This window comes from Lepidothrix coronata, unplaced genomic scaffold (genome assembly GCF_001604755.1).
Source record: "Lepidothrix coronata isolate B3197 unplaced genomic scaffold, Lepidothrix_coronata-1.0 Scaffold194, whole genome shotgun sequence".
NCBI lineage: Eukaryota > Metazoa > Chordata > Aves > Passeriformes > Pipridae > Lepidothrix > Lepidothrix coronata.
The window spans coordinates 1,042,050-1,068,558 of record NW_016690374.1 but is presented as its reverse complement, the minus strand read 5'-3'; the positions used below and the strand labels follow the sequence as shown (position 1 = coordinate 1,068,558).

The 26,509-nt window shown below is 43.4% G+C and overlaps 1 protein-coding gene across 1 annotated transcript in view; it reads right to left on the bottom strand.

Moving 5' to 3' along the window:
- Window positions 1-25,428, bottom strand: part of ARHGAP20 (Rho GTPase activating protein 20) — a 62,503-nt gene extending 37,075 nt beyond the window's left edge. The window contains exons 1-2 of the mRNA XM_017831612.1: window positions 25,314-25,428; window positions 14,771-14,856 (exon numbers count right to left, since the gene is read on the bottom strand). Of these exons, the coding sequence (XP_017687101.1) occupies window positions 14,771-14,856; window positions 25,314-25,415 (188 nt within the window). The 5' untranslated portion in view covers window positions 25,416-25,428. The remainder of the gene's footprint in view (window positions 1-14,770; window positions 14,857-25,313) is intronic.
- Between the last annotated feature and the right edge of the window lie 1,081 nt (window positions 25,429-26,509).

Genomic DNA, 26,509 nt, shown 5'->3' with positions numbered 1-26,509 from the left:
CGGATTTTTGCCAAAATGGATTATCAGTCAGGGACAACATGTGATTTGTGACCATTAGAGACATCCCCAAAAGCAAGCCAGATCTAGAAGGTAAGTTCCTCCATTTTCTTAATAGAGCTTATATTGGAAATCAGGTAACAATATTTGCACTTTTTTCCTGTGCCTCCTACTCAGATCCTTAAGCTCCTAAAAGTCCTGTGAGAAAGAACTTCAATAACAGCTTAATAGATGCTTGCTTCATATATTTGCTAATGGGGCAGGTCCTGCTAACTGGAGCTTGGAAGCCAAGATGGTTTACAGCTGGAAATCCTTTAACACATATTACCCATATTGCACGGCTAGAGGGTGTTTTGCATTCAAGATACTTAACTAAATAAAGTACTGAGAACAATTCTTCAACTAACCAAAAGCAAAGAGCTCCAATGTGGTGTGCAAGAGCTCACCAAATAAGACGAGATAAGATGAAAAAAAACCCCAAACCTCTAACACAGCAGTGAGTACTGATCTGCCTTGAAGACCTACTTATAGTGCACCACAGTGCAATGTTAAGATTGTCAGGACTTTGACATATATCAAACTTCATTATAAATGATAACTTGAATGTGACTTGCACTATATTCTAGCCAACTTAACTAAATCACCACAGATTTTGACAAAATTATCACAGATTTTGACAAAATCATCACATAAAACAGAACATCATGTTCTGTGCGCAAAAAGAAGAGTGAAAAACAAAATGAAAGAAGAGCTTTTCTTGTACACTGAAAAGAACTGTCCGTGCTTGGGACTGAACACAAGACAATGGAGATGGTCCTATTCATGCTCCCAATTAATTTAGCCTCTATCATGTTGCCAGCTTATTAAAGCATATGGCTTGAAGATTCAGTCCCTATGCTAGAAGGGCTGTGAAGAGAAAAGAGGCTACAACTGCATTACACACAGCAGACCTACCTCCAAAATTTATCAGCAAGGGACTTCATCTTTGAAAAACAGCTGAGGAACAAGCAAAGCCCCGTGTAGGTTCTTAATCATTTGCTCAAACAAGCTGTAGATGGAAAAGGGCAGAAACAGAGATACTACATGGTTCTACACATTAATGCTATCTAGCTCGAGATGTTCTTGTGACATGGCTTCTGGCTTGGCACAAACTCACAAACCATCTATAGATGGAGTAAGGAGCTGAAAACAGGGATGCCAACAGTCATGCCCATTTCCCATGACTTGCTCAGTCCAGCCTGCTCCGTCCCACTACCTGTTCAGCATGACCATGCAAAGCCCTGTTGGCTTCATGGACAGGCATTCACAGCTCCTTTCACCATAAACTAGACAACACGCAGACAAGGCTCACCCACACAGAGCAATCTGAAACTCAGAGCCCTACTTAGACTGGCAGATATTTATATATACATATATATAAAGATCCTGTGCATTTTTAAAGGTGCTAACTACTCCTTTCTGTCACTGCCTCCCAAACATGGCCAGTGAGTGCCCTCAGTGAGTCACCCACATGCTCAGGATCTGCCCATTTCAAGTCCTCATCATCCAGAATATGCATTTAATCTAAGTTTATATGGCACTTTATTGTAATAAATAATAATTATACCTAGAGGGTGGAAGTAAGCAAAAAAAGTATAAGCTTGGAGTATAGGAGCGTGTTCCAGGAAGGTGGTAGGTAAGATATGGGCCAACACAAAGTTAGTATGCAATTGTAAACTTATACTGACTATTTATAGAGGAGACTTGAATAGACAAGCATAAAACTGTCTTAATCACATGGGCTGCCAACCTGTTTCTGAAAATCTGCTGTCAATTGATCCCTGCTATGCCAAGGGAGCTTCGTTCTGAGGATGCTGGGCATGTTTGCTTGCTGTTATCTATGGTAAATCTTATGCAGTTGAAATAGCACTTTGTGAAAACAGTGCAGCATTCCAGAAATAGCAAGTCTATTTTCTGCAGCACTCTGTTAAAGTCCCCTAGGCCATCACTGTTGTGTGTACAGTAGCTTTTGTACCATGAGGTAAGTGAGATAATGCTTGGTTTTTCAAAGAGCATTAATTACTGACTTTTAAAACGCCTGTTCTACTTTATAAGTGTTCTTTACATGCAACTTCTTTTTTCCAAGTAATGTATTTGAACAAATCCAAGGCAGTCACCCCTTACCCCTACATTTTTCTTTATGGTTAGTGTATCTCACAGAGACCCCTCTGCCCTGGAGCATGCGCTGGCTTCAGTTCACAGCCTCTAGTGCCCGGCTGTCCTCACTTTCTCTGTGCAAGTAGCTGGACCTCAGAAAGATACAGCGGAAAATACTGCACCCAAGACCAAGCACTGAGTCCCAACAGGATCACAGAGACTGTGGACCAAAATGTGCTGCAACCCTCTCTACAGCACTAGCAGGGCAAGCAGAAGCCTGGACAGTGGAAGGAAGATGAATAGTAATTAGGAGCAAGTTTTACTCAGATAAATAGACAAATTTACATTTTAGGGCAGAAATCATTTTATCTATATTTTATATATCACTTACATTTAGGAAATTGGATACCACTCCTCTGCTCCTAAAACCCGATGTACTCATTTTAATACAATACACATTGAAAAAAATATTCCAACTTAGATTATAATAGGATTCTAAAAATTGTTTTGTATAATCTCTGCATTATATCAAAATCTTATTAAACATAATAAAAATTATTATGATGAATAACATGATTAAATGTTCCAGGTGTTGAGGCATGTAACTGTATTACTTTTCTGTAGTCTGGCAGTAAAATACCACATAGCTGTAGGGTAAAGGCATCGTTAAAACAAAATCCTTGCACATTTCAGGATGGAAGCTTGGCAGCTTAACTGAAAACAAGCTCCACTTAAATAATTTTTACATAGCCAAAAGGACAATATTCTCTGCAGAGCAAATATGCACTACAGCATGGAGGCTGGAGACAGGAAACACGCTTGTGGTTTGGTTTGCTTCCAAGGCTTTTTGTTTTATTTTAACAAACAGCTGCAAGGTGTTTACTCTGAAAATTTAGCACGAGGGCAAAATTCTCTATTGGTATAAATTAGCACCACACATTTTGGTCATATTTTGCCTGTTCCCACCAGAAAATAAATTAGTGCAAGTTGTTTAAACCCTATTGAAAAGCTCTTGCAGTGTGGGTGTCCTCCAGTTCTGCTATATAGCTCTTACAGCAATCAACAAGTTCAAGGGGTTTTGGTTCAAGTCCCCTTGAGCAGGGGGGAGGTTTAGGGGATGACATATGCACATGCAGAAGTCAATAAAAGTTTTTTGGCCTTTGGAATAACTGTTCCTCTGTTCACCACTGCAGCCCCCCCTCATTTTTACTGACTGACATAGTAGCAACACCTTTAGTTACTCAGTTTCCCAGTTGCACCAGGGAAATGCAATCCAGGCACTGTCTATCCAAACAGAGATTTCATTGTTCAGGCAAACAGAAAAACTAAAAAAAAAAATGATTAACCAAAAAAGTGACCTTTGGGGGGGGAAAAAAAAAAATAAAAAAAAAAAAAAAAAAAAAGGAAAAAGGTAGGATAAACAAAGGGCAAAGAAAAGCCCCAAACTTAACACCCCAGGCCTGCAGTTCTTCACTATTGTTGTCTGGGCTTTTTTGAGCTTCTCATGGCCTACAAGAAGTCTGGAGGCACAGGCTACTTTCGCTACTTTCAACACAGCTTCTTCCTACCCATTCTGAGGAGGGATACTGGGAAGCACTCTGGGATCTCAGGGTCACTCATGTCCCATTAGAAGGATCAAGTATTATTTTAGTAGGCTGAAGGGATAAGGTTTCTGTTCTACCTTAATTTTTTGAGAAGCAGTAATTGCAACTAGGACATTTAATCCCACTTAATTACCATCAGGACATTTAAAAGCCGAGCTCAACTCCGTTGATTTTGACTTACCTCATGGATGAAGCTAACCTTTTATTCAAAAGGGGTTTACATATATCTTCTTGCAAACTGTATTACAAGAGTTCAGCATAGGTCATATAATAAGCCAGGAATTCTGGGCTACCAAAAATAGCTAGGACATGCTGCAGATCTCTACAGAAACAAGTTATTTCAAGCTGATGTGCACATGAACTGAAAAGACTGGTGTGAGCATCTTTAGAAATCCCTTGGGACCATCATGTATGGCTGTTAATGAGCCTGCATGTATCTGCCTGCCCTATTGTCTGCAGCTACCTGTCTTCACCATGCTTTATCCTTCCACAAAGTACAGCTGTCATTGGAGCCACTGCTGACCAGCATTGCCTGTATCCCCAAAACATAACAGCAACTTGGGAAGAGTATAGAGAGGAAGTTCACTTGTGTAGGAATGGTGTGAGGAAGGCCAAGGCGAAGCTGGAATTGGACCTGGCAAGGGACACAAAGAATAACAAGAAGGGCTTGTACAGGTATGTCAGCCAGGAAAGGAACCAAAGAAGGGGTTCCCCCCTGTCCTAGTTAGGACAGCTGAGACCAGTTCATCATGGTATGGGTGTAACCCAAAACTATGTATTCTATAGCCTTCCATGCCATTTCCCAGAAATTGTTAGCAGTAGAGGCCTGCGAGATAGAAAGATGTTCCTGTCCTCATACCCTTTTATGGAATTCCCCGCTCTGAGGGAAAGACTGAGCATCCTCATACCCTTTTATGGAATTCCCCGCTCTGAGGGAAGTACTGAGCATTCCTGCCTGAACTGGAGAATATATAAACTTGGACTTTTTGAACCTTTTTACCATTCATGGGATCCAGAGGAAGACTGCAGCTCACCGCTCTCAACCAGACTGCAGCTCACCTCTCTAAACCAGACTGAGACCACCACCCTCAACTGGACTGCAATCACCACTTTTGACCAGACTGCAATCACCACTCTTGACCAGACTGCAACAGCACTCTCACCAACAGGTTTTCCCCTCACTTTTTCCTTTGGACTCAGGGGGCCCAAAGAACACCGCTCTGTTCATGCCCCAAGGTGCTGGGTTATATATTTGGGGTTTGTGGGTTAAAACCAATTGTTTGTCTGTATAATTGTACTTATTGTATTATTTTTTTAAATTGTTATTCTGACTTATAATCTCTCTTTTGAGTTGAGTTCATTTCCCCTGCTGGTTTACCTTTAAACCAGCACACCCCCAATAAACAATGCTGATAAACTGGTAACAGCAGATGAGAAGGCTCATCTGCCTTTTGCCTCAGTCTTCAATGGCAGTCTTCAGTGGTTCTCTTCCCACACCTCTCAAGTGGATGGACAGCAAGATGGGAACTGGGGGAGAAGAGATTCTCACTCTAAGAGAAGATCAGGCTTATGACTACCTGAGGAACCTGGATGTACATAAATCTATGAAACCTGATGAGATGCATTTGAGAGTCCTGAGGGAATTGGCTGATGCAGTTTCCAAGCCACTCACCATGACATTCAAAAAGTCATGGCAGTCAGGTGAAGTCCCAGGTGAGTGGAAGAAGGGAAATATTGCACCCATCTTTAAAAAGGGTAGAAAAGAGGACTCTGGGAACTAAGAACCTGTCAAACTGACCTCTGTGCCTGGGAAGATCATGGAACAGATCCTCCTAGAAGCTATTCTAAGGCACATTGAGAACATGGTGGTGATTTGAGACAGGCAGCATGACTTCACCAAGGGCAAGTCCTGCCTGACCAACCTAGTGGCCTTCTACGATGGAGTGATTACAGCAGTGGACAAGGGAAGAGCTAAAGATATAATCTAACTGAAAGGACAGGTCACAGAATATTCTGAGTTGGAAGGAACCCACAAGGATTATCAAGTCCAACTCTTAAATGAATGGCCCATATGGGGATCAAACCCACAACCTCGCTATTTTTGGCACCATGCTCTAACCAACTGAGCTAATCTCAGGGTCAGTGGACTTCTGTAAAGCCTTTGACATGGTCCTCCACAACATCCTTCTCTGTAAACTGAAGTGATGGATTTGATGGGTGGACTGTCAGATGGATTAGAAACTGGATGGTCGCATCCAGAAGGCAGTGGTCAATGGCTCAGTCACAATGGACATCAGTGACAAGTGGTGTCCCTCAGGGGTCTGTATAGGAACCAGCGTTATTTAATATCTTCATTAATGACAGACAAAGGGATCAAGTGCACCCTCAGCAAATTTGCAGATGACACCAAGCTGAGTGGTTCAGTTGACAAACTTGAAGGAGGGGATGCCATCCAGAGGGACCTGGACAAGGTTGAGAAGTGGGCCCACGGGAATCTCATGGGATTTAACAAGGCAAGTGCAAGGTGCTGCATCTGGGTCAAGGCAACCCACAGTATATCAGTACAGGCTGAGGGATGAAGCACTGAGAGCAGCCCTGGGGAGAAGGACTTGGGGGATCTCATGGATGAAAGACTGACACGAGCCAGCAATGTGCACTCAGCTCAGAAAGCCAATTGTATCCTGGGCTGCATCAAAAGCAGCATGGCCAGCAGGGCAAGGGAGGGGATTCTGCCCCTCTACTCTGCTCTTATGAGACCCCACTTGGAGTGCTGCATCCAGCTCTGAGGTCCTCTGCACAGGAAGGACATGGACCAGTTGGAGCAAGTCCATAGGAGGGATACCAAGATGATTAGAGGGATGGAGCACCTCTCCTACAAGAGAGAATTGGAATTGTTCATCCTAGAAAAGAGAAGGCTGTGGGGTGACCTAATTGCAGCCTTCCAGTACCTGAAGGGAGCCTACAAGAAAGATGAAGAGAGACTATTTACAAGGTCATGTAGTGACAGGACAAAGGGGAATGGTTTCCAACTGGAAGAGGGTAGGTTTCAATTAGTTGAAATTATTAGTTGAATAATTAGTTGAAATTATTTCCTAGGAGGGTGGTAAGGCACTGGAACAGGTTGCCCAGAGAGGTTGTGGATGCCCCATCCCTGGAAGCACTCAAAGCTGGGTTGGATTGGGGCTGGTCTAGTGGAAGGTGTCCCTGTCCACGGCAGGAAGGTTAGAACTAGATGATCATCAAGGGCCCTTCCGACACAAGCCATCCTATGATTCGGTGTTTCTATGAACTGTGGGACACTGTGGGATGAACTTCACAAAGCCCCACCACAGACGTGAAGACAGAATCTGCCCAGCCCTTGTACTGGCTTAAGTTTTTAAGGATCACTTCTTTAAGAGGGATGACCAATATGGGTGCCATATGGAAGACAGGACTGTCACTTCACCTGTCCCAGCTGTAACAGGAACAAATCTGGCTTTGGTTTGCCTCAAGGGCTTTAAACTATATTTTAATACTAATACTACAACACAGGAATTATCCTATTACAGAGAAGAGATTACTTGATATACCTGCTGTTGCCAGCTATTGCAAGCATAATGACCCAGATTCCTTATGAATAGCCGTGCAGCCACACGCACCTGTTTCACACTCTGAACTACCTGCCTACCTATTCAACAAGTTTTTTACATAGCTACTCAGGTATGTTAGTCAGAGGTTCCTGTGCTGCCAGTGATCTGAGCTGTGGAAAAAAGCTATTAGAGGATTTCCAATATCCCTACACCTTATGATGGTAGTTACCTGTTCAGCACTGCCAGCAATCATGCTGTACTGGGATGCGTGAAAGCACAACTCCAGGTGTTTGGGAGCTCTCTGGTCAGCAGGAGAGCATCTAAAGAACAGAGGCACTTGAGAGGTCAGGAAGCCTCTGAGACGATGTTTTTTCAATCATGGTTTTAGATTCAGGTACTGAAATTATTACCATGTCTTGTCCTTGAGGCTTATTATCCTTTACTGGATCTAGCCCCTGGTACTCAAACACTTAAGACATTGGCACAAAAGAGATCTAAAGACAGACTGTTATTCCCATGATATGATTACAATGCCTCACCAGCAGCTTTGTACACGAGGAAGCAGCTGGACCAAGAGAAGCAATATGTATCAGCCTGGGGAGAGTGTTCAATGTCTATTTAATGCTGACCCTTGTCAGAGGTGAGAGCACCAGAGGCTGCATATCAGCCTTCACATCATTAGAGCCTTTCTGCTTGTTTACACAAGATAAATGATCACAGAGCAGTCTGAAGGAGTTGGTCTGTGATTTCCTCAGGTATGCTGCTGCCCAAACTGCTTGGCCAGACTGTCATTTGGCAGAGATTTTGTTGTCTAAAATCAGGGATACACAATGGTTGGACAACAGCTGCATTCTGCCAGACCTCAAGGCCTAATCCAGAAAGTCCTTAAAACAGTCTGCAGCCAAAAGCACATGTGGACAATGAGACATCTGGACAAGCACAGCCCTGCACTCATCATGATGAGCAGTGCCTCTCACTGTCTTGATCTTAAAACTGTCACAAACTCTATCCAAAGGGAATCAGTTTAAAGCACTAGTGTTAAACTATCAGTCACTTATTGAAAAATTAATCCCTTATTTAAACTTCAATACCCTGCTTCCAAGGCTTCCTTCTGGTTACCTCTAGTCCTTTCCATTTAATAAAAAAAGCAACATATCTCTAGGAGTTGCAGCTCATTTCAATCTCCAGATCACTATAAGCCAGTTTCTACGTCATAAATGAAGAACTGAGGGGTTTTGTCAAAAACCAACATATGTGCACATACACACACTCAAAACAAAACAGAAAAAACACAGCAGAGGGACAGGAATGCCAATCTCTAAGTTAAAAGGCCATTTGAGGCCTCAGAAAGTTCATTTTGTTCCTTGTTAACAGTTAATAAAATTTTATCCCAGCTACTATTAGGTAAAAATAAGTTTTGTGTTCAAGCACATGGTTTAAGGAAATAATACTCCAGTGTCATAATTAGATTAAATCAAGCATGAATTAGAAATACTATAAAAATGACAACTTGTACAATATCATCACAAGTTTTTTTAATTATGTGCAATTCCATTAAAAAGGAAAAGGAATTTGATACAAAATAACAATTAAGAAACCCCCCCAACACTATTTTTCTACAAATTCATATATCCTTACCTTATGACATACTGAGGGGAGAAATCCAGGAAATTTCTCATGAAGAGATTTCTGCCTATTCTGACTACGCACAAAATGTTAAAACATCAAAACCTTTCATGAAATGAAAAAAATTTATTAAAAATTCTGATCAACTGTTTCGAGGGTGAATTAAATCTAAAAATTAGACCCAGAAGCAAAGAGCTTTTCATTTGCTTTGTTGACTGAGTCTTTAGGAACAGGATTTCCCCTCATTGATGACTAGCTGGAGCTTTGTGGAAAAAGTATCATAAATCAAGATAAAATGAGTGGTGACTGTATTCAATCCCTCACACTGGGAAACTATTTTGTGGGATTTTGTCCTTTTTCTTTGATTCATAAAACAGCTCTTCTGTATTTTTGAGTGTATTGAGTCTCTCCAACAAAATACCGTAAGATGAGGGGTGGAGGAACAGGGCTGAAGTTGCTGCCACTTTGATTTTCACCTTGGAGGACCACTCTGACAACAGTGACAGCCCTTGTGCTTCCCAAAAAACCCCAAGCCCTGTGGCTTCAGGAAGACTTGTCTTGCAAGGACTTCCTTCCATGGCATGCCTCTTCTAAGGGTCAATTAAGGTGCCGTAGAGGCCTCATCCCTTGTGACCACACCTTTTGGGTGGCTGGGGGCACAGGAGGAGGCTTTAGAGATGCCGTTTCAGTTGTGTGGGTGAGTGCCCAGCATTACCTGCCCATCCCTTGCTATCCCAGTCACCCTCTCACAATCCTTGGTGTGGCAGATGTGGTCCACACCAGGGAATAGCCCCAAGGCAGGGCATGGCCTTGACTGCCCCAAACAGTGGGAATCTGCCTCTGCTGCCGAAGGCACCAGCGTAAAGTGAACGTTTCCCCCATTGGCTTCTCCCCTCCCCGCTCTTCTGCAGCTTCAAGGGAACCCCCTCCCACACAAACTGTGGCATCAGCATTTGGAATGGGAGCAGGCTGGGATAGTACCTGTCCATGCTAACTCCCGCTCTTGGTTCTGAGCCCATGCCTTCCTGCTGCTGGCTGCTCCGGAGGCAAACCCCCACTGATCACACCTGTACGGCACACACAGAGATTGACACACATGGAAACTGGCACACACACACAGCATGACAGCCATTGCCCCTCAGGGCCCCTCGAAATCAGCCACGAGGTGTCACCTGTCTCACACCATGCCAGGGCTGTGCCCTGAAGCAGGGTGACCCTAAGCCATGCCCTCTGAGCCACCAGCAGTGGCACCATCGACTAGCCTGGCTGTGGCGGCCCTGGCCAAAGGTGCCGCTCTTCTGCCTGACAGGTGGTGACCCTGGCAGAGGGGCGGCCTCAGCCCAGGGGTGCCATTCACGCTGATTCTGATCTCACTCTGACAAACTCTGTCATGATGCCTGTGGAGCTGTGTGAGAGCAACACCCACCTCAGCATTGACAGACAAGGGGACAGGGCGGGGAGCCTCTTCCTCATGAAGGCCTCGTCCTGTATCAGCCGGTAAAAACGGCTGCGGCGTGAGGCGCAGGGGCAGGTGCTCCTTCTCCACCCCTCCATGCCATAGTGCACCAGTGCTGAGCTTCACCAAACAAACACACCTCAGGAAATCACACTGTGAGGCAAAATTATTCACTATCATGGACGTGACTGAAGAATGAGCAAAATTATTGCAACCGAAATATCTACTTAATAAGTTAGTTGCTTGCAATGAGCTTTTATTCCCCTGCAATCAGTTTTGCCTGAAACACCAAATACTCATCTTCCCTATAAAAAAGCCCTCTGGCAATTTACATTTATTAAAAGTCTCTATTTTTGTCTTCTTCTAGTCACATAGCTTGGATCATCCACATGTCTTCTGATTAAAACCCTGAAAACACAATGTCCAAGACTCTGGGAACACTCTGTATTTGACTAGCGCCAAGTGGAATGTATTACTAGATTACACATATGATCTTCGTTATCTAGGATATTTAGCCTTTGGCACAGGACCCCTGGAAGATAACATGCCAGAATCACTTACTGTGCACTGGGAGAAGGAAGAGCAGCCTCTCTGTGAATGGCATAACACTACTTCTACGTAGCGAAGGGGAGAAAACACCTTGGAAACTTGTGAAATCCTCAGTTTTTATCTTCCACTTTTTCAACCATAAAAGCCACATAATAAAATTGGGTAGGGATGACATTTTAGGACCTTCCTTTTGGGGTTCTTTAGAAATTTGTTCAGAAAACCTTTTAAAAAATATACTTCAGGGTTTTTCTGAACAGCCTCTGCTTCCAGCTTACACCAAAATAACATCATAAATATGCTTCATGGTGTAAAAGAAGAGTTGTTTCATTTTTAGTATTTTAACACTTTTACTGTGTAGAGACACAGATCTCTAAATGGTTGTGCAGACTCAGAAATTGTGAAATTATATTAATAAATTTCAGCATGTAAAAATATCACTTTCAATGATCTGGTCAGGTGTGCAATAGAATAGGGGAAGCTGCCAGTGACTGCAGCACATAGTTTGGCTGTCCCAGTGAAATATCTGAGATGGAAGTAGAAGTCTGACTACACAGACCAAAAACTTGGGTTTTGTCACAAGTGAAAATTGTTTTGAGGGACAGCAGAACAAAGGCTGAAAATCTGACTTGCAACAAATCTTTATTATTCTATATTAACTACTTTGAGATGACAATACCTGATGCTTTAAATCCAGGCCTCAGACATTTCTGTTTCAAGCCTGTCATTTGTGTTGCACTGAACTATATCATTAAGTTGTGCAGGTTTCATTAAAGGACACCAAGAAAAACTAAGAGGAAAATTACAACTGCAGAACAGGTCCAGGGCCAAATATAACTAACCCAAATCCTTTGCTGATTTTATACACATTAATGGAGTAAACAATCAAATTAACTTTTCCTGTATCTGAGAAAAATACCAAAAGCTTACTTTTCCAGTGTATTTCTACTATAACTTTGCTCAAAGTTCTTCCAAAGAGGACATCTGATGATGTGGAACAGTCCTTACATGCCTATTCATCACAATTTTGTGATGAAAAAGAAGCTGTGCAGAAAAAAAGGAAGAGAAACAAGAACAGGAAGCAATGGAATAGGCTCCATATTTTCACCTCTTGGGTGTAAGGGCCCAAATTCCACTATAATAGCTGTACTATTTACTATGTTCCTCTGCTGCCTGCAGGTACAAGTCAAGTGAGGCAGGGATTCCAGCATGACTGGACATCCGTGCATCAATGTGCCACACAGCCATCCCATAATTCTTCTGCAGGCCAAATATCTTGTATCTATCTTTATATGGCTGATGTGCCAAGGTAAGATTTGTCAGGAAGGCTGAACTTTCATTAAACCAAACGCTATAGCTGGAGAAAACAAAGACAAGCTTTTAAGCACACAAGATTTTCAGATCTGCTTTTCTTTCAGGACTTGATAAGAGGACAATGGCACAAAACAAGCATCTGCTATTTCCAGCTAGATCATCTTGCCTTGGTCACATCCTTATGACAGCTACAATAACATCACCACTAAAAATCCTTAATCCTCTGAATGCTAAATAGACATCTCCAGATGTCACAATGGTTTCTTTGAATAAATAGCATTAATAAACTTTAAAATGCCCCAAAGTAAGTCTGTCCAAAGCAGATGCCAATGCATTTTATGAAAATGCTCTGTATATAAACCAGGGACACCTGACATATAAAGTGGTATAAAAATACAAACCGACTCGGCTTCTAAGTATTTCCTGCCCTTTTAAACTTTGCACTTGTTCATTAATTTCAACAAATATTGAGGTGAGCCAGCTGCTGAGGTGAGAGCATTCAAATAAACCCCTCACAGATGTTTGTTAACTTCAGATAGGAGCTTTATTATCTACAAGTCATTAATCAACCATTAACAAGTAAGTGTTATGGAGTCCCAGTATTAAGGTTCACTGCCAGAGAAGAATAATGGATTTTGCAGACTGGCTGTGTCTACAAGAAGGAGAACTAAGAGCTGAGACAGGTCTGAAGTAAAACATTTGGAGGAGATTAGAAAACATGAGAAGTCATTTTGTTGCTCTTCAGCTGTCCTTCAGAGAAAGCACTTCACAAGAGTTAAGCATTTACACAACAAACTGAGTGGAAAGATCAAACTCATCCATCAGTTCAGTGATGAAGAGGCATGTGCTTTGTACAGCCAAACAGGGAAGTCAGGCACAGGTGAGAATTGCTGCTCCTGTGAACAATAATAAACACCATCCAAAGTGTCACACTCTAACTCAAAGACTCTGAAGCTACAAAACCACCTGCTCTGACTTCAGGGTCCTCAGACTTCAGACCCAGAACCTCTCACAAAGGCCACAGACTTCAGTTCAAACCAACAGGAACAGCTAAATTGTTGCATGCCACAGACAGAGGACAGACATGATTGAGGCAGCATCCATCAGTTATTAAAGCAGCAGGGTCGGTCAGGTAGGCAAAGCGTTGCTCTTACTGCAGAACAAGGCAACAGTCCTCTTCACCACAAAGTTTCTGCCAACTGGCCTTAAAAAAAGAGTCCTTTCACAAACCAGAAATAATTCTGATCTGGGCTATACAAGCAAGACATATTTACGCTCCAGAAAGCGTAAAATTCTTAGGTGAAAACACACATACTGAGTGTGTATCACACTCGATGCCTCTCCAGCTATCTCCAATTTCTGATACTTACGGAGCAGGCAATAAAACAAATTAAAAAGCAGAACTAAAGAAAAATGTTAATGTCTGAACCCCAGCAGGCAAATGAAATTTGCCTCTCCTATTTTGCAACTCTCACTTTTTTCACAGAGTACTTTCACAGGTTTCTGAAATACTGTGGAGTTCTACATGATATCAAAGCAGGTACTAGTTAGATCAAACACAAACAACTTTCCTAAGCTCTGACTTCTTATATACTGACTACTTAACACACCACAGAGTAGGAAAAAATATTCCTTACAAAGCCATACTCTAATTTCCCTCAATAACATTTCTTCATAAAGAGCAATACACAGCTGGAAGCATTAACAGCCTGCCAGATGGTTCACTTCTCGATAAACACTTACATTTTTTAAGTTTAAAGTCTAATGAACTGTAGTGCAGGGAGACAAAAGTTACGCATGCAGAGTGGTTCAAATGGCAGGTCAGGGCTGGGGCTGGACAGGGGACTAGCTCCATAGAAATTCCCATTTCTATGGCAGTTTTACATTGGCGGAGGGAGGAGGAATGGCTGATTCTGGCAGAGGACAAGGACAAAAAGTGCTGAATGCTTAACACCCACATACTCAGCCCCACAAGGGCTAATACTGGACAGGAGAAGGCTTGATCACCAGATCCTGGTCCACAGCATTGTCCTGAGTCAGCAGGTGCTTCCAGATCCCTGGAGAGCCTGTACCATTCAGCAGGCAATGACAAAAGAAACTTAGCTCAAATTAAATTGCACAGTTCCACAATAAACAATCCTGAGTTATGCCTGGCACTGCATAAGCATACAAGGCAAAAAGCAGGGAACATCTTCTTCTGCCCATGCCACCTCCCCAGGAGGCACTCACAGCCAGTCACAAACTATTTACAACTGAACAGCCCAAATGTCACATGCCCAATTGCAAACTGCAGAGCAGCTTTGCCCACCCACTTGGGTACAAACAGCTTAGTGTGGCAGCACTGGGGAAACCCATGAGAGTTCTGTCACATCTTTCAGCAGGCTTTATAATTGTGCAGCTACTAAGCAGCATGAATTGTGTTCAACAGCCTGGCATGGACAATAACTCAAAAACATTTCAAGTTTTGAGAATGAGGCTGAGAAAGTACAAAACAGTACAGCAAGCAAAACTCACTGACTCACCTTGAGGCCGATCTAGATCTGCTAAGTGCTTTGACAAAGATCAAAGATGGTGCAGACTGGCGTCTCTGGGCCAAACTCTTCATTTTCTGATTGGAAAGAGAAACAAAATGAAACCACAGGTGAGATTTGGAACAGTAATTGCATGCATACAGAATGGTTGCAGCCAGACTTCCATTTCAGACTATGGGAAAAAGGCTGAGTTACTGCCATCAGAAACCCTCGAGGGGGAAAATGGTTGTAAAATATCACCTTTGAGAAAAACAGGAGCATGACCAGAAAGCCGGTGATAAAGAAAAGCTGATTATTAGTGTCTATACACAGATACCTGTGGTACACTGCACACATGAAATAAACACCTAAAGATGGTCCTCAACCACTTTTTGTCCCTTAATAATTTATTGTACTTTAAATTTATCAATTTTCCAGAGAGTGGCTTAAATTTCAAGTGTTTCATACATTTCTATGTCAGATCTGACATCTACCATAAATTAAGGTTTGGAATCTATGCACCTAACTTTACGTGCTATATTGGGCTACCTTTTTCTTTTCCAAATCTTCAGAGATGAGTGCATTTTCCTTCTCTGCTAATCTAGCTGGAACATTATATCTTGCCTAGCAGTAGCCAATCCTGACATTTTTTCATTCCTGATTACGTATGGGAAAAATAGGATAGTGGGAGGCAGGACAGTTGTTAGCACAGAACTAGGAAGAGACTGAGAAAAAGGAGACACTCAAAGACAGAGAACGCAGCATGAAAAAAAAAGACAAAGCACAAGGAAAAGATGCAAATATCAGTAGCTAACAAGAGAGCATGGATTTCTGTTCAGTGAAGTTGAACACTACAATAAAAATACTGAGGAAACAAACAATACTGCTTTCCCCAGAGGTAAAAAATTTCAAAAGCATCCACAGGAGACAAAACCACACATTTCCCTGAACACAAATGTATTCACTACATCATATTCACTCTCCCTCCTGCAGCCAGAAGCAGGACTGAGTAGTCCTGGCCCTGATCCTGGAGCTGCTCTCTTCAACAGGTTGTGCAGCCTGCTGCCGAGGTGCCTGACCTCTCCTCTCACTGACCCTCCACCAGAAGGGTGATTGTTACCTTATTTAGCTTAAATACTTTTCAGAATAAACTGGTGAACAAAAGAACTGGGGTCAAACTCCTCCTGAGATGCCAACAGGGCAGTATCCGATGCTGCAGTGGTCCCTTACACTACCCTGGCCACCACCCACAAACCAGGTGAACTTTTAACAGTCATGTAGTCTCTGTTCTCAGCTAATCGCAAAGCATGACTTTCTTCCTTCATCCTAAAAATAACCACTGACTATCAGGAAAAATATGTCAGAACAGTCAGAACAACTGATTCTTCTGCCAGTGTATGTGCTGGATGTGGCACACATTTTGTTTGGGCAGGTGCACAGCGTGCTCCCCTTGGAGAAATTGAACTCTACAGTACTATTTTACTTGCTTTTGACAAGGACATTTCTTTTATTGACTGCAATGCATCTGTTATTGTGTCATTTTTTTTTGGTTCTCCCTTTATTTATGTAAAGCACGCTTCTTTGTTTTGTCAGATACTCAGTTATAGCTATTGTGCAGCAATTGTTATAAATTCAACCATGTAATTTCAATTCACCTTTAAAAATTATCCCCTTCTCCCTATTTGATCAAAAATTAACCTTCTCAAGACTGATAAATTAAGTCTGGGAATATTTAGCTGTCTCAGATCAGATTATAACTGGGTAACAGCAGATTACTAACAAAAGAGATGCCCATTTTTGATAGATTTGAAATAAACAAAAAATAAATATCCTAATTTTTTCTAGTGAATGAAATCAGTTTGTCTTACTGCTAGCAAATCTGAAAAGCTGTTAGCAGTTTTAAAAGTAGCATAGCTGCAAATATGAAGGCAAAAAGAAATCTGTTTAACAATGCAGTCTAACATCCTACAGAAGATCAGCCACATATTTCACACAACCAGCAGATTTTAGGAGTTTATATAAAGCATCGACTCCCAGTGGGAAATGTATTGTAATTTACTCATTATTGGGCAGGTGGCTTTTGGGGGGATAAAAACTGGAACATCTCAGGTCCTGCAAATGCAGTGAAAGTTTGTATACTTTCAAAGAGATCTTAATTCCTCTGACTTCTCAGGTCTGAAAAGAAAGCAGCATTTTAAAATCTATGGCAATTATGGCAATTCTTTTCATGCTTGGGTTAGCAGTGCTGAATAGTGCCTGTGGCAGTGAGATTCTAGTCTTGACTTAAATGTCTGAAGACAAAGGTGAAGTCTAGAACTACAGCACGTTTAATAAGAGCTCAAATAACTGGCAGAGATAAATCTGTTGGAAGACATTCCAGGCAGTCTGTGATCCAGCCTCTCTGAACTTGCTGAGAGCAAGACCCATTTGAGCAGGCTGCTCTGAGCCACTGCTAGTCCAGGTCTGTATTACCTCCAAGGATGAGATTCCACAGCCTCTCTGGACAAAATCTTAGTACAGCTATTAAGCAAATCTTAGGAGAAAAAAAAAAAGCGCCTCAAAACATAAAAGGATCACTGCAAAACTGAAGTGAGTCAGGTCAGCTGTATGCATATAAAAACATTACACAGAGACATTGACTACAGACAGAAAGGGGTGATTTGTTTTTATTTTGCTATGTACAGAGTTTGGGAAGAGAAAATAAGTGACCATCATGACAACTTAAATTCATTTACTTTGAGAAGGAAGAGGATAAATTCATATTTGGTTAGGTTGAACCAAGATGCCTGCTCTCCTCAATTTCACTGCCTTTACATGCAAGGATGGCAATGTGGAGGAGATACATCCTGAACATCTGTAGTAAGAGCAGATGTTTGGAAACAAAAGGAGATGCAATGACCAATTATCTAAGTATGGGACACAGAAGCATTTCTCAACATACGTCCCACATCATTACCTCCCATTTTTTCATGTAAATATTAGAAAGGTCAACACCAAGAGAAATCCTCATACTTGCTGGCTGAGTCACATCCATGTGAAATGTATCATAAAATCAGTATCAATAATGAATGTTTACAGTGTGCTACACACAAAGATGATAATCTTGTATCAGACAGGACAAACTAGAGTTATTTTTGTCTTCCTCACATTCAAAAGCTTGAGTTCCTGCCCTCTCCCCTCTGATTCAGGTTTAACTTCATATTTTCTGCATTTCTGGTGGTGGTTGTCTTGACTGCTTTTTAACAGAAACAAAAAAGTTTTGCATTATTAGTTGTTGGACTGGCAGTAGTATTTGGCCACTTTCTGGTATAAACAGACACAGGCCTATAGATTTCAAAAGAATGAATTTACACCAGATATTGATCACACCTACACTCTGAAACACTGTTTCATAAACTGTGATGAGCAGATCAGCCCACCATGCTGAGGACAATAAGCTTGCAAACCATCACTGAAAATATGCTATCCCTCCTCAAGAATCAGAACATTCTAGGGATTACAGCAAAACTTGCATAAGTATCTCACAAGTCATCAGATGGAGGAAAAATCTATTCCTGACTGCCAGTATTCTGCCTCGCAGTGGATAATGGTACTATATGGAATTTACATAAAATAATATATTGTCAAGTTATGATACTGATTTCCATTCTGTGAAAATGGTAACATAGAGCAGCATCTTCACGAGGAGATCAAAAGAACTGGAACTGTCTTGCACGTTACATGTATCACTTAACTATATCACGCTTATAAAGAGAATTGCAGAGCATGAATTAAAGAACGCGTTAAAAAAAATTATTGGTACTTGCTATTTTTTTGTGAGGGCAAATAACTGAAGTAACACATATATAGTGTACGTAATATTTTCAAGTATTTAGAGGAGTTAAAATCTGTACAATAAGCGGACACCCTGCAGCAGCTACCGCAACCATACAGGAGATAGGAGCAGGCAGGCTAAGGCAGGGATTGTGTGCTGTGGTTCCCCAGGAGCACACTGCCCACGTTGGCAGGTTTAGATGCCTGACCCACGCAATGGTCAGACACATGCAGGAGGATTCCTCTCACTCAGCCTCTGACTCACACACCTGAGCTATTTGCCCTGTGCTCCTTTTTGAGACAAGAGAGAGAAAAGGACACATTTAGGGCGCAGTTCATCTTATCTTAGAACTTTTCCTTCACTGACTGTAAAAGAAAACTAAGGTGACCAAGAAAATTGAGTTAATCATCTCAATCCTATTGTAGCTGCCTGAGCAAAGGACAGGGAATGATCAAATCTGTGAGCTCAGTAACACAGGGAACAATTGTCTTCTTGTTTTGAGTTTACGATGAGAAAATGATGTTACCTGATATCTATTTAAGAGACTTATACAAAACAGTTGAAAAAATTATTTAGTTCCTGACTGACAGGTAAACATTGCAGAAATGCCTCCTCAGCAACGTGCAGATAACCTTGTTAAAGCCTCATCAGACACTAAAGGATTTCAGGCCCCTGATTTACAGGCTCACACCAGAAGTGGGTCAAGGCTGGGACATCTCCTGGGTCATTTAACTGGTTGACAGGGACAACCCTCAGATGTGCCAATGCCTTGAGCTGAGGCTCAAATGGCTAAGCTCTCCCTTTCACTGATTTATTTTTCTAATGAAAGGAAGTCTGATTTTAACAAAGCCTACTCTTTAAAAGAAGTATCTGAATTAATAACTGAGCAATTTCATCCATGCAAACTCTGGTCCTGTTGTCTGAGCAACCAACCATATCTGTGGCATGCATTTCTGGTTTAGCTAGACATGAACCAAAGCACAGAACACAAATCTTTACTAAAAACTGTGAGGCAAAGTTCAGCTAACAGCCTCAATCAAAAAATCAAAACAACCCTTAGCATATATTCCAGGACAACTGGGCATCACTCTTTCCCCTGTATCACGGGGCCACTTATGAGAGGCAATATATATTTTTTTCCTACATACTATAATCCAGTATTTGTTAGACTCACAGAGTAGGGTCGTCTAAAAATACCAAAAATAATAAGAATGTCTTATAGTTTGGTAAAGCAAGAAATAGACCTATACCGACCTATAACATTCTCAGGCCCTCATAAGCAGGGTGAGAAGATGACTGCATTTGAACTGCTGGCTCAGGCAGCTGAGACGTAGGTCCCACAGAGAGACCATTTACCATAAAGGCAGAGCAGGTGACAAAACTATGTGCCTTTGTTTATGCTGGCAGAATAGTTTTACTATACAAGGACTTTCCTAAAAAGAAAGCCATTTTTGGATGGATGATTGAGGAAAAATTTGCAGGGTCACAAGAGGAAAGAGCTATCAACACAGTGGAAGTAAAAGCACATTGTTGTGGAACAGCAGCTGCTAGAGAGCAAAGCAAAGATGAAGATGGAAGGCCATCTCAGAGCAGAAAGAAAAATGGATAAAAGAAACTAAGAGCAAGATATGTTCTGCAACTACTTCCCAAAGGTTGCACATCTTTGGAAGCACTGATATGGATGTCTTCAAAAGATCTCATCCATCTACATCACAAGATGGAGATGTCGAAGACCAGTAAAAATGTAGACGAGGGAAGCATTGAATATTTTGCTTGTGGGTCCTACAGTCAGCTCACCGGATTCATAGTGCTCAGACCACTGACTCCATGGTATTTTTTGATGAAGCCCAAAGTTTCCTTTCAAGTCTGACAAAAAGCAGGAAGGTTAACACACGAACACAATTCTGCCCTGGTTTCTGTACAGTAAGGCTTTCTCAGGAGCAGTTTACAGACAACAGAGAGAGGAGATTCAAGCAAAATTAAGTAAACAGGCAATAATTTGACATCTGCAGTTCTTGAGTATTAGATCCTACATGACCTGTCAAGCGCCTCTCTTTCCTACTGCCACCATGAGGGACAAAAAAACCCCAAGGCTGAGAAAATCAAGAATTAGAACACATTGTTTTATGCATAATTTTCATTTCTCTCATGGACAGACAGGAGAAGAAGTGCTCATAATTAAAGTAGTATCGGGAGGCACATCACAACAGTAAGTTACCATAATCCAGCACAGGTCACCAAGGTGATTTTAACCTAAAGACCAATTAGGTGGATGATTTCATTAAATTAGGTCTCTTTTGGTCCTTATCAGAGATAAAATTGCTGCAGGATATATCTGAAGGATGACAGGAATTGTCCATCACTTCACTAAAGAGTGTCAGAAGTGGTCCTGGACATCTGAAATTTCCAGCACTACCAGGTGTGATTTTGGAAGCAACCCACCAGATCCTTAGCCAGAGTCATAGTAAACAGGATAGAGTATTGCAGGAAGAAGAAATCTCTGCTTACAAAGCTTTATGTTAAAAAATGTACACATAGGGGCATGAGATCAGCTAACATGAGATCAAGGTATCATCAAATACAATGGGAAATACATACTTTTTTTGCACAGTGAGACAAGTAAAGGGATGAAGATTATGTATGACTAGCATTACCCTTCTAATGCCAATATTTTGCCTGAATTTTATCCATTTAGTACACTGTTGGGGGACACTATAACTCTCCTTTCCCTGCCAGTAAACTGTTGCTGTATTTGTGATCAGAATCACGAAGAAACATATTTTTATGGTGATGGAATACCTTATTTCAAGTCTCAAACCATAAATACTAATTTGCTAAGTGTGCAAAATGGTTATTTTTTTGCACACATTGTAGGAGTAAATATTAAAAATTGCTGACCCCCAAAACATTTTAAGCAGTTACTTGAAAACTTCAAGGAGGCAGCAAAAATCCTAAGAGTGACTCCTTCTGTTGCCAGATACTGTTTTGTGTAAAATATTCAGGGTTGGTTGGAATCTAGTCCCTCTAAGAAGAGAGAAGTGAAACACCAGGAACTTATAAATATGGTTAAATGACCACAGCTGCTACTGCTGACATGGTTACCTCAATATAAAAGACATCTCTGCTGCATAGTTTGTTTTGATAAATTTGTAGAAATAAGCTCTATCTGTATAATCACTCTTACTCATGTTACTTCAGTCCACTTCAGAGTTGCATCAATTTATTGGTATTGGTTACTAAGGTGCTGAGAACACAGCTGCATTGGGCAGGACACGTCTCAAGAATGAAGGAATGAAGCAATGAAGGAATGAAGGACCACTGCCTCCCTAAGATCTTGCTCTGTGGTGAACTTGCCACCGGCTGCTGCAAGAGAGGAGCCCCGAAGAAAAGATACAAGGACTCCCTGAAGCAACATCTCAGCCTTGGCCATATTGATCACCATAACTGGTCTACTCTGGCCTCAAATTGGAAGGCCTGGAGACACACCATCTATAACGCTGCTGCTTCCTTTGAGAACGCACGCAGGATCACTCTCGAGGAGAAAAGACAACGCAGAAAGAATCGTGTCTTGCAGAATATACCATCTAAGGAGTCTTTCTGCTGTGCCCTTTGTAATAGGACATGTCTATCTCGTACTGGCCTTATTACCCACCAGCGTGCTTGTAACAAATGTGGACAGAGCCTTCCCAAATCTTCGTTCGCGAAGCCTAGCCATGATGATGATGATGATGGTTAGTAAGGTAAACAGTCAATACAAAACTTCTCTGCAGGTCAACCACACATAGTCCAGTGACTCCAGTAAGTCCAGTAAAGGAGGGAATCTAGTCCAGAATTTTCCAAAAGCATTAACTAAAACACTGCACTTCAATGTCACCTTTTAGCAGGGTGCCTTGAGTGCATTGTAAGCATTTAATAGAGAGAACCTCCCACTGCCTGTGAGGTAGGTTAGCAGTGCAAACCATTTCGCATGCCAAGAAAAGGAAAAGAAATGGTTCCAGGAAATTAGTTTAAATAGTCATACAAAATACATGAGAAAAACCCTAGATATTTTCTCTCTCTCTCTTCTGGTTCTATGGTGTGATCAAGCATGTGATCTTTCAGCTTCATTTTGACAGCCAAGCAGCAGATGAAGTAGGAGTTCAAAAACCACAGAACAATGTAGCAAATCTCAGCTAATTTGAGAAAGGTATAGTCAGGAGAATAAAAAGGCAGAAATGTTCAGTGGTCGCTTAGTGTCACATATTTGGAGATATTTTTTGCCAGAAAGTAAAATAATTGATATTAAATACATATTTGCAAACAAATTGCTGTGTCACAAGTATCAAAACTGATTTCTTGCCATCACATTCTTCCATTTAACTGTATGCAACCAATACAAACAACGTAAGCTCCCTGGTAGCAAGAAAGACTTTCTGTACTGTAAAAAAAACTTGATGCTTTGGCACTGAGTGGAAGACAAAACAGAGGGATATATAGAGTCCATGGGACCCAAGTAGTAAAAGAAATATTTGAACTGTCACTGAGATCCAGCTTCAGGCAAAATTAAGAATAGCCCACTGCTGTACATGCATAAAGGTAGGAATCTTCTTCCACAGAGAGGCACAAAGAGGTGGTGTGCTAGTAGTCTCAAGGGAGCACCACAGCCGTGGACAAGCAGCTGAGCAGTTGGCTGGATGTTGGTGGCTGCCTGTGTCGGTTATGCATGATGTGCAAAGCTGCCATATGCTGCATGGCCCAGCCAGGGTCTCAAGCTGCTTCTCCACAGGAGGATCTCCATCTGTACCCCTGTTGCATGTGCCTCCAAGCTGAGGAATTCCAAAAGGGCTGCCAAGATCCGTAAAAAGTAATATCCTTGCTCTCTTGTCAGCGCTGGCAAAAACAAGGTCTGCATTCCTTTGACTGTGGGCTCTTTGGAGCAGGAATGGGAAACACAAGTGCTACCATTAATATTTGTCCTCAGAATGCTGAATTATGTAGTAGAACTTGTAAGAAAAAAGTGTTCATCTTCACAGTACTTGAACATAACTTCTCATTTCAGGTGGGTGCCTGGCATCAGGGCTCTGCCAGGTTGGAAGGTACATGGTACTCTCTCTTCAGCAAAAATGAAAGAAATGGTTGATAAAAATCAAAGCCACACATTTAGCCATCTCAAATTAGACCACAGTACTCGGAGAGGGTATCTACTGCATCATTTTGCCCAGCTGGGCAGCACAAGGTACTCCACCACTCTGTGTAGGTGTATCACACACCCACTTCAGGTATTAACTGCGGTGTAGTAGAAGTCTTGGCCAAACTCTCTTGAGGCAACCATCTCACCACTGGCAGCAGCTGTCATAAGAAGAGGTCCCCAGGGCTGCAGTCAGGCTGTAGAGCTATGTGGCTTGGTGGGACACAGCACACATGGACACAACCCATGGAAATAGAGCATCACTTCCCAGCCCTAAGAGACATATCAGCAGGAGAGGGATCAGGATTCCTTTCTGCACCACTGTGCCATAGCCAGCAAAGTCCCAATGACTGCTTAGCCACAGGATTGAACACAATCTCAGCCTCTAATACCATGCATCCTAAATTCACCAGGTGGACAGATTTAGTAAAGGACACCGTAGCCTGGCCAGTCATTCTAATCCTGCCAGCCTATTTGGCAGTCCTCTGAAGTGCACCTCTCAAGACAAGGCAGTGCATAGATTTAAATACCATTGTGAGGCAAAATTAGTAAGGCAGGAAAGCACCAGCTCTTCTTTGGATAGAAAAACACTACAGCACTTGCTAAACCAAGGAGAAAAAAAGAATTCATGTTTTATACAGTGAGAAGAATGTGGTTATTACAGCTTGCTCATTTCATTTAAGTATAAGGCAGAAACAAGTGCTTGGCTGTACACAGAAGGGAGCATTCTGCACTCGATCGTGTCAGATGCTGAAAAGCGATTTGAGACATCAAACAGATTTTACAAGCAGTTTTGAAGATGGGATGAAGCTCTTCTGCCATCAATTGTGATATATTTAGCGCAAGGCGCTTCTTCAGGAAGCCTCCTATATGTCTCTTGCACAAAGCACGTGTGAGAGCAGCCAGCAAACATCCTCATCTCTAGCAAACCCTCCCTCGCTCTCCCCAGGCACACACGCAGCAGATACCTCTTAGATCCCCTGGATAACCATTCTGCAAACCTTTCCCCAGCAAAACCTCCACACATCCACACAGCAAAGCTCCCTTTAGGTCTCTCCAGGACATCCATGCAGCAAACACTCTTGTCGCCCCAGCACATCCATGCAGCAACATCCTCCGCGCCCGATCACCGGGAAATTCATGCAGCAAAGCCCCCTGGCTCCACCGAACACCATCCAGAGCTCCCCGGGACAGCTGTGAAGCGGCGCTCCTCACCTACCGCGGACATCCAGGCACCAGCCTCCCCTTGCCGCCGGGATATGCATGCAGCAACCCCGCTGAGGTCCTGGAGGTTATCGACCCGGGAGAGCCCGCGAGCCCCACTGGGCAGCGCCGCACCTCCAGTCCCCCGGGGCACCCGTGCACAAGCCCTTCCCGCCGACAGCCCCCGCTTCCCCGGCTGCTCCCCCGGCAGTCCCGGTCCCGCCGGCGGCGAGCAGGACCCGGGGGCGATGGTGCGGCGATGGAGCGCCCGATGGGGCCGCGCTGCCCCGCGGTGCACCCCGCGGGGGGCTCGCGGGCCGTGGCGAGGGCCGGGCAGCTCTTTCCCCTGTGGTCTCCAGGGACGGCCTCACCTTCTTGCTGTCGGCGGCGGCAGCGAAGCCCCTGCCCTCGCCGCTCACCGAGGACGAGCGGCCCGGGCCGAGGTGCTCCTGTTGCGGGGACATCACGTCCATGCAGCCCCGCGCCGCCGCGCTCCCGCCGCGGGGACACCCGCACCATGGACAGGGCGCGCCGCGGCGGGACACGCCCCCGCTAGTGGGACACGCCCCCTGGGACACGCCCTCACAGGCCACGCCCCCCGTCTCGGGCCCCGCTCTGCACAAGGCGGGGCCTGGAGGCGGTGGGCGGGGGGGGGTAATACGCATGCGCGACCGGTGGGCTGGGGGGCGCGAGCAGACGGGGCTGGGGCGGTGGGCGCGCGCTAATGCCGCGCCTGCGCGCGCTCGCTACTGAGGCGGGAGGCGCGAGGCGCGAGGGCATCCCGGGAATGGGGCGGTGCAGGGTCCGGGCACTGGGGAGCTGTTGAGGGGTCCCGGGGTAGGGAAGGTGTTGCACTGTCCCAAAGCTATCGTCCCCTCCCCGCAGTTCACCACGAGACATCGCTCTCCCCAGAGCCCTCCCGCGGGAGGGTCCCCACCTGAGGGCGGGCAGCGGGTTGGTGCGGGTGTGCGTGGGGGTGTCCCGTGGCAGCACAGGGGATGCCGTCGTGCTCCAGAAAGCCATGAACAACAAGGAGGAACCACTAATTACACTAATGGACGGCGCTGGCTCAAGAACAAATGGGTGCAAGTAGGCTATAAATAAATCTGAGCTGGAGAAAGAGAGAAAGCATCCTGATCGTACTGATCCTAAGAGGAGGAGGTTGTGGAGTATCACTGCCAGGCAGGAGCAGAAGGTGTAAGTGCGTGAATGGTGGTGGTTTGATGCAGCTGTCGTGTTAGTATATCCCCATTAAGTATGGTGTCTTCAACAGCAAGGGCTACTCCTGGTCACCCAGGAGGTTCTTTCTAACCCTGTGTTTCTACACTTTGTGAGGGAAAGTTTTATCTCCAGCCTTTCCAGCTGTTACAGACTCTACATGCATTTTCTCCCACATTGATCACAAAAAAAAAGCAGAAAAAAGAGATCCTGCCATCTCATGTGCAGCCTTTCATAACTACCATTTTTCTTATGCGAGAAGAGTTTTTACATCTGTGTGGTGAATTGGAGTGGGAATTGTTTCAGCTTTAACAAGGTTACTTTTCCAGGAGAACCCAGGCTGGTTCTC